Source organism: Cyprinodon variegatus, unplaced genomic scaffold (genome assembly GCF_000732505.1).
Source record: "Cyprinodon variegatus isolate N-32 unplaced genomic scaffold, C_variegatus-1.0 Scaffold185, whole genome shotgun sequence".
Classification (NCBI taxonomy): domain Eukaryota; kingdom Metazoa; phylum Chordata; class Actinopteri; order Cyprinodontiformes; family Cyprinodontidae; genus Cyprinodon; species Cyprinodon variegatus.
The window spans coordinates 427,597-442,629 of NW_015150638.1; the positions used below are offsets into that span (position 1 = coordinate 427,597).

The following is a 15,033-nucleotide window of genomic DNA, read 5'->3' on the forward strand; positions in this document are numbered from 1 at the left end:
ATAGATAGATAGATAGATAGATAGATAGATAGATAGATAGATAGTAAAAGCAGGTGTTTGAACTGCATAAATAAGACAGTATAAATAGTTGAAAGTATATAATAGAAACTATAAATAAGGAAATAAGAAAACTTACAATAGTCGTGGCACTTGTACAAGCCACCTTACATTGGTGGAGTAGACCTGATGTCTGACTGCCCATTTGGCCAACTTATCCCACTCATCTCTGGAGCGGCCATAGATGGACAGGCGAAGCTCCACATTCTGGTACTTGCTCTCCTCAAGGTCAGCCATCACCTCCTGAAAAAAACAATTATGGGAACAGACAACAGAGGGAGCCATTGCCTTAAAATGTAAATGAGAAATTTATAGTCTATAGTGAGAGAGATGGTGTATTCTTTGGAGGAGGACCTTTATAATGTGACCAAAGTACTTTCCCTCAATACAGTTGTCGGTTTTGATGAAGATCTCTCGCAGGATTGATTCACCAATAGGGTTATATTTGGCATTGAATTTGTCAAATCGATGGAATGTGTTACGGTCCTGAAGACAAAAAAACAGTTAAAACACTTTGTTTCCATCTGTTACTCTTATTATTACAGTTCAGTCTTTAAAGAAGCGATACTTACGGCATGCATGTCCAGGGTGTCCACGCTAAGGTCAAAGGCTGTCAGGTTCATAGTCTCAAAAACCTCCATGAGTGTCTGACCTTTGCCTTTCTCCATGTGCACTATCTCTTTTGAATACTTTTTCATGGCTCTTTTGATAAAACGGAGAAGATGCTTCTGGTTCATACAAGACGAAGCGTGAATGTGAGTGTCCACCTATAAAACAACCCCCACAAAAAGAGAAGAAAATTACTGTGGATTCTGGATTTCAGTAAATAGGCCTAATTACTTTGAGGTAGAAAAGGTTGGAATTTTACCTTACGGATATTGTAAAAGTCTCGATGGGGAACCTGTTTCTGTGCTGCTAACTCCTTCATCTCATTCAGCAGGATATGCATCTGGAATTTGGAGCTGAGATACTGCAGCCGACGATAACAGAAGGACTTTCTGTGGGGAAGGCAGAGCACAAAAGCAATCAGAGCTCTTACATTTTTTTTTTTTACAGCCCTTTTAAAACCTTAGTGTATTTCTTAGGAATGATGATACTTGATAGCTCAACACAAAGTCATGCAAAACAATAAAGACACAATATTACATTACTATTTTACAAATAAAAACAAAATCCTGCTTCACCGATCTCTGCAATGGGCTCTCTGATCTGTCTGTTGTGTAAAAGCGAATAGTTTCAATTACTCCGAATTTTTTTAGAACTGATTATGTCAAAGTTTTTGAGTGAGAAAGACTGAATATTTAAGTTTGAAGAGCTTACATGTTTACCATAAAAAATGTAAGTCCTTTAAACTGAAATTTTCTAACTTACTTGATGAAACACTTTGAGGTATTTGATTTCCACGAAAGTTTGTAGTATTTCGGAACTCATTCATGTTTACAGCATTGCTGCTGTTTAATTGCTAATGCTGCTTCACAGAGCAGCCTGATATATACTGAAATATATTTTTATAGTTACATAATATAGTATATTATTATAGTTTTTTTTCTGGAGGGAGCAAGACTAAAGGCTGCTGACTAAAGGATTTCACACTTTTCAGTTATAAATCTATAACATTTCCATCCACTCCAGAATTATGTGCTTTTTTGTTAGTTTGTCATATACAAACCCTACAAAAAGCTGCCAGAAAAAAACCCTAAAACAACATTTGTACATTTGTATGTTTTCTATCTCTGCATTAAAATGCATATGACACAACAATCAGATCTTTTTTTAAGAACTCCAGCTTACACTGGTCCATTAATAATGAGGGCCATCATGACGTTCATGTCGGCAATGTACTCCTGCAGGTCTGGATACGGCAGGTCCAGCTCTGTGCTCCTGTTAGCAACATTACAGTTAAACAAGTCTGGCTTCTGACGCTGAAAGAATGAGATGAATTCTCATAGTCACCACAAGAGTGATCCCACATATCTTACTTTTCCATTACTTCTCTGCTGGTGTACACGTGCATGACTCCGTTCACCATCTTACAGCTGTAACCCAGATCAGGGGGCATGCTGGCTGGGTCCTGGTTCTCGTATGGGTGCGCGTCAGAAGCAGGTGGGTGCACTGTGGCATCTGTGAGGGGGCAGAACATCGTGCTCAATCTGAGCTCAGCAGCCCACACACAGTGACAGCGTGTTAATGGGTGGGTAACAGATTGTAGAGCTTTAAATCTGTGGGGCTGCCAGGTTGTATTTCACTGATAGAGTACTACTGTGCTCATCTAGTATATTATAATGTTATTCACACATAGCCACATTTAGAGATTCACTTGCTTTATTGTCAAATAAATAAGAAATTTGAAAAGAGGACAAAAAATAACATATTTAAATTTCACTTATTTTACAGTATTAAAATATGATATTTTGTTAATTTTTATTCAGGCTTTCCATCCAGGTTGGAGATATTTCTTTAAACTGGTCAGCTGGTTCAGTAAAAATGGTACAAATGAACAAAGATGCTCATTTGTTGTTTTAGACGTCCTACATGAGCTGCTACGCACTCTGACACTTATGGTGATATATTTATCTAAAAGAAAAAAAGCTTAGATGGAAGGCATCCTACGTAAAAGAACTCACTAGCTGCATGTTCTGTTGGAAAAACTAAGTCCTTCTGTTGTATCATAAACGGGAGAGAATTCCAACTGGGTGTCATGATCTTGGCACTGATGACTAGATCATTAATTCTTTCCTTTCACCTGCTTAGCTCCGCCCAGTTTTCATCTGTCCTCATCTGATCCACCTGTTCAAGCTCCTATTTATGTTGCCTGTTTCCAGCCATCAGTGCCAGATTATTCAAGCTGTGTGTGAGAGTAACTGTAGCATTCCTGTGTTTTTCTGATTACCTGATCCTATGAAAGTTTCTGCCTTTGGACTTCAGAGTTTTGTTTTGCCCCTGTTTGCCTGGTCTGTTTTCGGACTGATTCCTGGATTCTACCTGCTAAACCACCTTGGATTTGTCTCCTGACCTCGGCATGGATTCTCCCTCGGTACCTCTTCAGCTCGTTGATCTTCTGGCATGGTAACCTGCTATGACTGGTTTTGGATTCTTCTGCTCATCATTCTGCTCGGCTTCTCTCTTGGAACTCTTGGAGCAGAGAATCAATCCTCCTGCTCCTTCCACTGGGCTCAGACTGAACTCTTAACCAGGTTAGGGACTTACATGCACGTAATCGTTGCCCATCTGAGTTTGGTAGTGACTAACCTGAGTTTCCACATCTACAGAGTTTCCTGCGATCCTGCCCCAGCTGTTGAGCCATTGTTCATTGAGCAGAAAACAAATGCTTTTCTGAGAATTCACCCTGATCTGACTGCTTATCCTCTGGGTCCTAAGTTCTTACCCTGGGTGCCCCATGCCATATTACAGCCATTACATCCAGAAAACAGTTTTTAGATATAAAGTCAAAACCAGAAAGAACCAATGGCAATGCAATCATTCTGTTTATATGGAAATCTTCTGTACTATCTATTATGTTTTTTCTAATTTGAATTAGTTTATTTATGTATTCCAACACTAATTTTAAACTAATACAACATTGAATTTATCATAACATGCAACAGGCACAAGCCATTAAGAAAATGTGAATTGTTTCTCAAATGTAATTAATATAAGACATAGGAAAACTAAACTAAGGAAAGTCAGTGCCAATGATCAAAAACACATGAGGTCCTTGGTGTAACCAATAAGTATCTTTTTTTCTTTCTTTGTTGAAAAATGGATCGGACTCGATTCGATAATCTGTAGTTTGAATAAATACATCTTTAGTTGTTTTGCTTTCAATGGTACAAGCCAGATGGCTTATAAAAAAATAAATAAAATAAAATAAAAAAACATAAACGTATTTATTAGAAAAACATGCTGTGAAATGACAACAACTGGCATCAAAAATAGGAAGTGTTGTTTTTGTTTTATGCTAGGTGCCATAATGGCCCCAAGGTAGTGTAAAAATAAATCACTCAATGTCCTTCGCATTAGCTGGTGTTAAAAACAGCACGTGGTACTTTTACATGTTATATGATAAAAAATGGTAATAAGCCAGCCCAGAAGGTTAAGAGCTAGTCCATGCTTTAACAGAAAATTTGTTAGAAGCAGGGTTTTAACAACTGTCCTATAATATATATTTATGTATATATTTTTTTAAATCTTGGTGAAAAACTCAATATTCTTTATCCAACAATTTCTGCTTTAACTGCTGGTTATATAAAAGATTTTTAGCAAACCACTAGACTTCTGAAGATTATAAGAGAAAACAACTTGCTTTCAACAAACTTTATAGTATAGCAAGTTAGGGAAAAGAGCTCTTCTTGTACGTATTGCCTGGCGCTATAGAGCCGATCGGCCAACCCGGCTTTGAAAGTATCAACAGGGGAGGATCAGGGCTGGCTTTTTACCATATTTGATTATAAATTTTGAAAGAAATATCAAGTTCCGTTTTAAGGTCTGCTGACATATTTATATACCATCTAGCATAAACCATGCCGCTTGGTATTTCTGTACTTTACTTTTCTCCTTTAACAAAATGGCAAATATAAATGAGAGGAATCGCCAAAGTCTATATGGGAACTCAAAGTTACCTAACCAGGCATTACATGCAGTTATTCCCACTGATCATAAAATAAATAAAGATTGAACACCCAACAAGAATATGAAGATGACTTAATAATACAATGTAAGTTTTAAGTCTTTGTCTCTAGAGGGATGCATTTCATAACTTTTTTTTTTTATCATCTAAACCTATGGCTTTAGGTGAAAAAATAAACATGGTGAATAATTTAGATTGGTGTCAAGAAACTCTCCCCTAAAAAAGGACATTTCAACCTGTTTAAAATATTATCATAAAAGGAAGATATTAAATCAAAAAGTAAAATATGGATTGCAACAAAATGATGGAAATTATTTTTGTGCACAGATTTTTGTGCAGTGTAGGATATTTGTTTTAGTCTATTACTGGGACTGAAAACTGGGAATCTTCTGGATGATTCCCTCCTAACTTTGTAAAATATTCTTTGAGCTGCAAGCAGTTTGACCGGAGACAACTGTCACCATAAAAACATCTCCCCTTGGCTTGTAACAGTGTAAATATAGAGGAGTGATGCTGTACATGCCAACCTGCAGTGGCGCTGTACTCTGTGACCTCTGCAAACTCCTCCTCCTCCTCATAGGTGTCTAAGTACAGAGGTCTCTCACTCAGCTCCTGCAGGTAGCGAGCCGTGGTCCTGCAGAAGCTCTGCATTGACAGGCCCATGTATTTTTGTCTAATGAACAGAGCCTTAACCACACATTTGGCAGCATCCAAAAGATCTGTGAATGGAACCTGCAGAAAACAGTAATAGATAAAAAGGAAGCTGCAATGGACGAGTTCATCTTGATGAAGAAGGGACAGTTGCATTAATGTTGAAGAAACACTGAAAGTCTGATTTAAAAAGCATCAACTTCTCTCCAACTCACCCCACATTTCTCCTCTCCAGAGATAGAGACTCTTAGGTACTCCTTCTCTGGGACAGCAACTCTCTCCTGTTGTTTGGGAGTCTGGCTCTGCTCTTTCATGAATCTGATAACAGATTCATAAACCCATGATTCTTTTTCTAATGATAACAATATTAATTTGATAATTAAATGCTTTCTGACTCACTCCAGGTCTGTGGCACTGTCGGTCTTCATGAATTCCTGTTTGGCTCTAAGGAGAATGTCAGGTTCAAACCTAAACCCAGAAAAGATTAACACACTTTAGAATATGGGCTTTTTAATAACGCCCATTAATCATGCACTCCACTCATGTCTGTCCCTTACTTGACATCCTGACTAATCTGCCGCTCCAGGCGGTGGCGCTTCTCCTCCAGCTGTTCGATTGGGCTGTCCTCCGGAAACTCATAGGGTGCACTTCGCATCTCACTATCCGCCAGGCTGCGGGAAAACAGCTCCTTTGCAAAGAAGCAGAAACAACCTGTTAAATTTAACATGTCAGTTAAAAAGAAATATCTGAATGTTCTTGTAGCCCCAGACCTCAGCTATCTCCTTGTATTTTCCGTCCATGGATGTGCGAAGGTCAATGGATTGCTTCAGGGCCACTGGGAGACCAGGTAAGGAATGCTGGGAAGTGAGGAGACGGCGAGGACCACGAAATTCAACTGCAGATAAATGGGAAGACAAAGAAACACCTTAAAAAAAAAAAAAAACACATTTAGCAATGACCTTTTTGTCAGTATAGATTTGGCACAAATATGATCATTTTTTTAAAATACAGTTGCGTTTGAAAGTTTACATACACTGTCAAATGATAAATTCACTCAAGTAATTCAAATAATGCAAAATTTAAAAAAAAAAGTATATATATATATATATATATATATATATATATATATATATATATACATTGTATTGCCAAAAGTATTTATTTGTCTTCTTCTTTGTATATGTACATGAACTTTGATAATGTTGATCGATCTCATGTTTTCTTAATAGCTACAGTATATTCTACTGTATAGTACATTATACTGTATAAGAAACCCCAAACTTGAAATATCTGCTCTATTTCATCCTAAATACATATGTCAGAAACATTTAATTCGCCTGAGATCAAAACTCTGCATAAGCCAGTCACATTTCCTCATAAAATAGTACACATATTACACACACAATAGGGGTAATTAAAAAAACTGTAGTCATTGATCTAGTGGTAAACCAATGCTTTTGGCAGCGTAGGGTATCGGCTTATAGCCTAGACTGAGTTAGGACTTCTTTTTAAATGGACATTCAGACACGTTTGTTTGAGGGAACTCCAAATGCCTAAGTTCTCTGTTCCTGGTCTAACATCAGTTATTCTGTGCAACTTTCAATCGCTTTCTAGACAGCTTTTTTAATATATTTGATTTTGATTTACAAAAAGCTGCAAGCCTAAACAGTTTGTAGCCAAGTCCTTACCTGAGCTGGTTGGTCAAAGATAAGATCTTTTTCTGGTCTCAATTATTTGATTGCCAGATCTTGAACCACTCTGTATTGTTCTTTTTTGGAAACAAATGTTTTACTCACACTCAGAAATTCGACACATGCTGTCATTATTCTGTGATTTTTTAAAATTTAAACTGTTGGCCACAGCATACACTGTGTGGGCGTCCTCTGCTTACCAAACCAAGTTGTGACATTGTAGCCTTTTATAATCCTAAAAATGAGCAAGCGAATAGAGAGCTCAGCTCTAACTTATTCTCCTCATTTCGTGCAACATGAACCCTCTTAACAGTGAGTAAAACAGTCCGCTCACTGCGTTTTTTGCAGTCCAGAGGAGCTCACTAATGCTCTGTGCCTTCATACACAGTGAAACATTTGGTTAAGGACCAATCAACAAAGAGGAATATAGGCCACTGTTTATTAGCAAAATCCTACTTTACACAGACTCAGTCATGGACAGATGAGGAGCCCCTCAAAAAAATGTAAATATCTGCGACAAGGATGGAACTGAGTGGGCAGATGTATTAAAGGAAAGTTTATAATCACCAGAAAAAAAAATTATTACAGATAGATGACCTTAACTAATGTATCTCCTTATCATATGTGTATTTTTGGAAAGACATCCATCCTTGAAATTATGCACCTGCTACTGAAATATTTATCATGATGTTAAATATTTCATTGCCTGAATGGTAGAGTGTCAGTGGGTCTAATATCCCTCTGTATTTGTGGACCATGTTAAGAAAGCAGTTAGAGAGGATGCTGGTGTGATAAAGCCTGAGAAATAATAACTGGACAAATAAAACCTCTATCAAAATGTAAAAAAGAAAAGAAACCTGGAAAATGTAGAATAGATGGTTAAAAGTAATTGGCCAATCCTGAGCCTTCCACACATTTTATCTCACTCTGCCTAACACCATCCAATCAACACATCCCACTCAACACAGGGAACAAGTTAGCCGGGACCACATGGCAGCTATGTCAAAACATAGACTCTATCTGATACTGTGGAGCCATAAGAGAAACAGATTTATCATGCATAGACATATCCAGGAAATGTTCAAGAAAACTCTAAATTATGTCATAATACAGATAAAAATTAAACAGACAAAGTGTGGTAACCTGAAAAGGGATGTGGACAAGAGATGTCGGTGTCTTGTTTACGTCTATCAGATGGACAGTCTGATGAACAAAATTGTAATCTTTAATCATGGGGCATTAAAACCCAAAATAATTTCACCTCTTTTCACTTTCCACCAGCTTCTCTTGACTAAGCTGTACCCCACCCCATGAATCGTTTTATAGTTTTAGCTTTTTCTGTACAGTTTTTTTTTTTTTTTTCACCCCTGCTTCTTTTCCAGGGCCTGTATTAAAAAAACAGTAATGGAAATATTTTAAAATTGTTGGGGTGGAGTAGAACCAGGCTAAGTGAAGTTGGTGGAAAGGGGGCATTATAGTTCATAGTTCTTTATTTATTATTAACTATATTTGTACTAGAAATAACACCACTGTGAGAGGACTTGGAGAGATAATTTAGTAATTTCAGTCAGATGTGTGAAATCAATGCAATTTAAAATATATAAAATATATTCAAAAGAAGCTATTGTTGACCTCATTAGCCTTTGTATAGAAGTGTAAACCTACATATCCCTGATTTAACCAAAAGTCAAATTTTTACTTAAGTTCCTTTGCTGAAAATTTCATAAAAAAAATTAACAATGAGATCACTGCAGTCAAAAAGAAATAAAAATATCTGTTTTTTTTTTTTTTTGCTATATGGCTACAAACAAGGCTGACTTGATAAAAAAATGTAAACAAAAGGATGCTTTTCTGTACTTGACATATAGAAGCTCCTCCGTTTATAAGCAGTAACCAGAGATGTTATCAGTGCTGTTGGTTCAATGCATATTAACTCTCTTTAATGAAACCGGACACTGATGTGGAGGACAGGATGTGACATCCACAATGGGCCGCAATAAGGCCGAGCCCAGCCAATGCTTCAAGACCTGAAGCTAAGCCCCTAATGGCTGCTATATTTGGATCAGCATTTATGGTTATGTAATGATCCCCCCCCCCCAACTGTCAGAGAGCAAAAACGTCTGAAATTAAAGTCATCAGTGTTTTGTGTGGAAATAATCTGGCTCCATGAAGGTTTCATTGCCCAGAGTTATCCTGGAAAATGTGTTACACTGGTTTACAACATGATCCAAGACATGTTGAATAAAATAAAACACTTGTTTCATACCTTCTGAGTCAAAGTGAGGTTAAATAGGGTTGCAGAGAGAAAAAGGCTTTAGACATTCACTCACCAGGGCACTTTAATAAACTCACTTGCTCAGACACTTGTTAACAGGAACTGCATATCTTCCCATTCACTTGCCAGAAACTGTGTATTTAAGCATCCACACAAAGACATTTAGAAGAAAGAAGGTAGAAACTTGAATTTAAATTCATTTTTAAAAGGTGTGTTTATGGTGTCAGAGTGAGTCAGTATGTCAGAAAATGATGAACTGCACATCAACCTATCTATCCTGTTTTCAGGGAATAGATTAAAAAAATAAACTATCCCACCAGAGGCAGCTGTATGTACAAAAAGACCTTGCTTATCGCTTTTCAGAGGACAATGAGCAGACTGCATGAAGCTGATAAATGTCAGAGAAGCTTACATAACAGCCGAGACATTAAGTTCTAGAAAGTGGTAGAATTCAGTTTCTCATTGGACAAGAGCTTGGAAGAAGATGGACCTTAGCAGTGGAAGACCAAACCAAGATGTTCAGTTGATAACATGAAATTAAAGAGCATTTATAGTCACCAAAAACTAGAGAATAACTTGTTGCAAAAGGGTTGCCTCTTCTAAAGTCAACATTTCTACTGTATGATATAAATGTAGGATCAGAATTTGGCTTTGGATTATTCCTGCTATGCAACAACAGTTCAGACTTGCAGTGTCGTAATAATGTGAACATTATTAGCTCAAGTGTTGTTGCTGACAATGTCCCTTCCATTATGACCAGTGTGCCAACATCTTCTAAAGGGAACTAGAAATGGAAAACATGCTGCAAAACTATTCAATTCACTGTGAGTCAGTAAACTCCACAGTTCAGATCTCCGTCTGACTGGTCACTTTTGGGTTGTGGTGGAGTGAGAGATAAACATAATGGTTGTGGAGTCAACAAATCTACAGCAACTTAACGATGGGAGGGAATATAGATAAAAATATTTAATGGATGTTGTAGTTTGTTGAATCTTTCAAACAAACAAATAAATTCTGAAGACAAGGCGTACCCAAAAGAGTGACTAATGAATGTGTATTTCATTCGGTATAGAGTCCAAGATGATAACTAACTCTGGTAAAAAAAAAAAAAAAAAAAAAATCTAATACGAAACAAGAAAAGAATAGAAAACCTCTGATGATTATCTAAAAAAATAAATATCAAGCTATATTATTTCTTAAAGTTGTCTAGGAACATTATCATTTCAAGAAAAGTCCCTTAATCTCCAGCAACAAGTAAACATTTTTAGAATGAATAAGCTTCCTTTGGGTGTCTCAGTGGCCAATGGGTAGCTCTGCTGCCTTGCAGCAAGAAGGTTCAGAGTTCGGTTCCCGGCCTGGGTTCTTTTTACATGGATTCTAAATGTTCTCCCTGAGCATGCCTGGGTTCTCGCTTGGTACTCCAGCTTCCTCCCACAGTCCAAAAACATGACTGTTAAGTTAATTGGCTTTCTAAAATTCTTCTTAGCTATGAGAGTGTGCATTGTTGTTTGCCTCTGTGTTGCCCTGCGATGGACTGGTGACCTGTCCAGGGTGTACCCCGCCTTTTGTCCGTAGACAGCTGGAGATGGCACCAGCACCCCTCGTGACCCTGCGTGGGATAAGCGTGACGGAAATTGGATAGATGTTTATAGCAATGGCTTTGACTACATGTCTCTGTGTATAAGGTCCCATAGTAACACAGAAGCAGGATTCCTATGGGATATTTAAGACTAATACTGTAGAAGAGGTGCATTCGAAAATCTTCCTTTGCTCGTTTTTCCAAAAGAAATAGACTGTATTCCACTGGAAATGTTTGTTTTGTTTCAGCCTTCTGCCTCTGGTTGAGGCATTGACATCATACACATCACCACATCTCATTGGTCCAAAGCACTTCAACATGGAGGGTACCACATCTCTTGGCTTCTGGCAAGATGTTTTTTCATGAGCTGATAAATTCACAAATCTCGTGACAATTAATCTTGTTTGCAAGGTAAGTCTAATAGAACCTATAGAGGAAATTGCAGTGAAGACAGGATTGCATTGAGGAAAATCAGGGTTTCTAAAGGCCACAGTTTAAAAAGTGCCAACATTTATGGCTGCAGCTTTCCTGCATTCTAAAGTCTTTTTAATGAGATATCATTAAAGGTGTTGAATTTATGTGCTTTTACAGCACGGAGTACAGAATAACATTGCAGTCCCCCTTTCTGACCTGCGATTTTTGATTAAGACTCAACTGACTGAAAAAAACTATTCATGCAATTTGCGCTCAAATAAATCTCAAACTTGCTGGATGATGTCTGTCGGCAGTTATTTCAGTCAGGATCAAATAAAACCAACATTATAATGTGACCACTGGTAGACTGTACCCATTTACACACATCTGTTAAACTAACATTTTATAACAATTAAGCAGCATTTAAACACCTGTTTCTTTACAGTTCACTTTATATTCCCAGATATGTTTTTTTGTATCTCCAGTGGAAGCAGGTGCATGCCCACGAGCCAGAGCGGTTATTGAAACAACCTCCTCTGCCATTCTGCTTTTGAATCTTCATTGTGCAACTTAAAAATACTAAAAGCTAGGATGCAGTCAAGCTTTAAAACTGATGTAAGATCCAGTAGCTTCAGTGGGTAGCACGCATTATTGATTCGGATCTCTTTATTGTGCACACTTGCACCTTTTTACCCACTCTGCAAATGTAAGAGGAGGCAAGTTTGTGCGATCAATTGGCACACAGTCTCTTCAGTGCTCTAAAGACAGTGCTGCTTGGGGCTGTTACAGAGGACAGGCAGAGGAGAGTGGTGGTGATGGGAAAAAGCACAAGAAATAAAGGAGAGAATATTTTGTGCATATTTGTAATGAGGGTAGTGGAGCATACCTGTCTCCTTAGAACCAGTTTTAACCAGCAGCTAGCAGAGGCAAGGGAGGACATACAGAGGGAAGGAGGGAAAGAGATACTGTCCCAGCTGGGAGATGGAGCATGCCAAACAGCAAATGGTCCAGGAATGGCGACTGCTGTCCTTTCAGTTTAGGTTAATCATGATGGCAGGCAGGGAGGGATGGAGAGAATCAAGAAAGAAACACTTCAAGTCAAAAACTGCACATTCACTCGCTCACATATGTGCCTCTGCATCAATGCACTCACAGAGTCAACCATCAGTCATCCCTGCTTTCATCCATAATCTGTCCCTATTATACAGTACATACACAGAGCAGGTCCGGCAGATCCATGAACTCTCCCACACAGCCCCCTCTGCTCTGTCTGCCTCCTGGTTCAGGCCAGCTGTCGCTAGGCTAGCTGCCTCTGGAGCTGATCTTCCTCATTTAAAAGCCTGTGACATCCATCTAGACCGTACCACAGGAGAATGACGAAGCAGGGGGAGACAGAGAGCTTCAGCAGAAAATCCTGTCTCTCCTGGGTTGAACTGCCTAAGCAGCACCCCTCTCCTCTGCTCATTTGTCTGTTCTGTGCTTTGCTGAACGAACCATGTGTTCAGGATGTCTGTGTCATCTGTGTCTGAAAAATACTGTGCTGCCTCAGATGTAAGGTTTGCCATTTCAACACCTCTTTCTTGTCTGATAAATATTTTAAATCTGAGTGGGAAAATGTGTTCAATATCTGATCAAACCCGAACCTCCTCTCACATCTATTAACTTAAAGAACCAGAATATTATTCCCTTTAAGGTTATAGTATTGTTTTTTTGCAAACACAGAACCCTGTAAGTATTTACACTATGCTGCAAAAAGTAATGGGTAACTAGTCTTTCCAAACAAATATGAACTTGAGTATTATCCCATTTTTAATCCAGCAAGTAATATCAAACCAGTGCTTGCTTTGAAGCTACGGTGAGACAGTTTCAACTCTTCTGTAAAGGCTTTCCATATTTTAGGGATTTTCATCTTTCCAGAGGAAGAGAGTTGAAATACTGATATCGGATTAGGGCCTGGCTCAAAACCACTACAACTTAATCCCATCTGCACCTGTTATTAAACTTGACACAGGAGGTAAGTACTGTTCAGGTAAGCACTAGTCTCTTCCACTAATACCACCAACAGCTGTCTGAGGATTATTAATAGCAATGACATTTCTTTACACAATGCAAAGGTGGCATGCTGTGATGGCACCATGCTGGAGTTAATTTGTTCCCAGATGTTTGTAGAAGCAACATGCATGCCCAGGAGCTGAATGATATACACCAGTTGCCAGCGAAGGGAATAAAAATCCTGAATTAATTGATCTGGACATATGACTGAATACTTTTGGCAATTTTGGCAATGAAGTGATTAGTTAGTAGATTTATTGACAGTTAATAGGTATCATTCACTTCTCGTGAAAGTACCTTGATTTACTGTTATTATCTTATCTGTATCTGCACGGTTTTACCAATAAAACCATCAATGATAATGATTTCAAACAATTTCACAAGAATAGGCTAAAAATCCCATTGACAGAGAAATAATAAATCCTTGTATCATTGTCGCCTTCATAGGAATTGTTTAGCCTGAATTAGTTTTCATTTTAAAAATACTTTGTCAAGTGCTTTTAGCTTTTCGTCAGAAATTTAACTATATTAAACCTTGAAAACTATTATAAGTAATCTGTAATTTTTTAATTTTTTTTACTGACACGTGGTCTATTTCAAAGTCAGCTGACGGGATATGGGGTTGATCGGTTCTGGTTTATGGCTTCTGTATTTTTACTCCTTCATTAAATTTTGCTAGAAATAATGTTTGCTTCCTCAGCTCTGCATCTGGTCCCTGAACAAGTATACTCTAATCATGATAGTTGACCCTCCTTATTAGGTCAGAAAGATCTAATCTGCTTTTCTGCTGAAGAAGTCTTAGCATTTACCTACAGCTGATAAATAAATAAATCCAAAGTTTGTAGATCAGAAAAAAAAAATCACTGCAATTCCTACATGACATGTTTCCAAAGGAAACAGAAGTTAAATCCCCACTTCTCAGAGCTTCAGAAAATGAATACTTTCACGTTTATTATAGGTTAACATAGATGCTACTCAAATACAAACAAAATTTCAAGAACTCCAGTCATCACTCTGTTTAACATTGATAAATAGGAGGAACAGATGCTCTGTAATGGCTGAGAGCAGTATAACAGCCAAATATCAGGATTAATAATGATGAATAATTTAATAATTTTTATTTTAATCTATGAACATTTGACACATAGTTTGACTTGGCAGCCGATAGAGATAATAAAAATTTGTTTAAGCAAACTGTCAGCTTAATTCCATTTCTTTAAATGTACGATGTTACAAAAAAATCATGTTCATGTTATATTAATACCTTTCAAATATATCTCTGCATAGAAATAAAAGTGGTTTACAATGCTTTTAGATGCTTTCAGCCATTTTGACACCCTATCAAATAGATAGATAAAAGTTATTAATTAATCCTCTTTAAAGTAGAGTCATTATCATTATTGCTCTTTTTGAATATTGATCTTAGACGTACAGAAAGCTGTGAAGTGAAAACTGAACATTAGTAAGTTTTTTCAACGCATCTCTTAAAAAATTCATAACTAATTTGGCAAATATCTCTCACTATTTTATTCCATCTATGTTTTTAATCTTTCAATTTTTCTTTCAGTTTTGTTAAAAAATTAGACTCACTGATCTATAGTGAGTTAAAAGGCTTAACTCCATATCATCTGTTGGACAATAAGGTAACCAAACACTTTGAAATAAGAGTTAAAACATTAGTTAAAAT

The 15,033-nt window shown here is 37.4% G+C and overlaps 1 protein-coding gene across 4 annotated transcripts in view; it reads right to left on the bottom strand.

The window, feature by feature from the left end:
- LOC107087465 (AMP deaminase 2-like) overlaps positions 1 to 15,033 on the bottom strand; it is a 25,558-nt gene that overhangs the window by 3,064 nt on the left and 7,461 nt on the right. The window contains exons 1-13 of one of the 4 annotated variants that reach the window (XM_015379049.1): positions 12,510 to 12,620; positions 12,181 to 12,317; positions 6,106 to 6,230; positions 5,893 to 6,023; positions 5,735 to 5,803; positions 5,551 to 5,653; positions 5,212 to 5,416; positions 2,037 to 2,178; positions 1,849 to 1,938; positions 926 to 1,055; positions 630 to 824; positions 412 to 543; positions 137 to 300 (exon numbers count right to left, since the gene is read on the bottom strand). In XM_015379049.1, the coding sequence (XP_015234535.1) occupies positions 137 to 300; positions 412 to 543; positions 630 to 824; positions 926 to 1,055; positions 1,849 to 1,938; positions 2,037 to 2,178; positions 5,212 to 5,416; positions 5,551 to 5,653; positions 5,735 to 5,803; positions 5,893 to 6,023; positions 6,106 to 6,135 (1,391 nt within the window). In that variant the 5' untranslated portion in view covers positions 6,136 to 6,230; positions 12,181 to 12,317; positions 12,510 to 12,620. Of the gene's footprint in view, positions 1 to 136; positions 301 to 411; positions 544 to 629; positions 825 to 925; positions 1,056 to 1,848; positions 1,939 to 2,036; positions 2,179 to 5,211; positions 5,417 to 5,550; positions 5,654 to 5,734; positions 5,804 to 5,892; positions 6,024 to 6,105; positions 6,231 to 12,180; positions 12,318 to 12,447; positions 12,623 to 15,033 lie in introns of those variants that run through there. The other 3 variants (XM_015379050.1, XM_015379051.1, XM_015379048.1) reach the window with 3 other exon arrangements.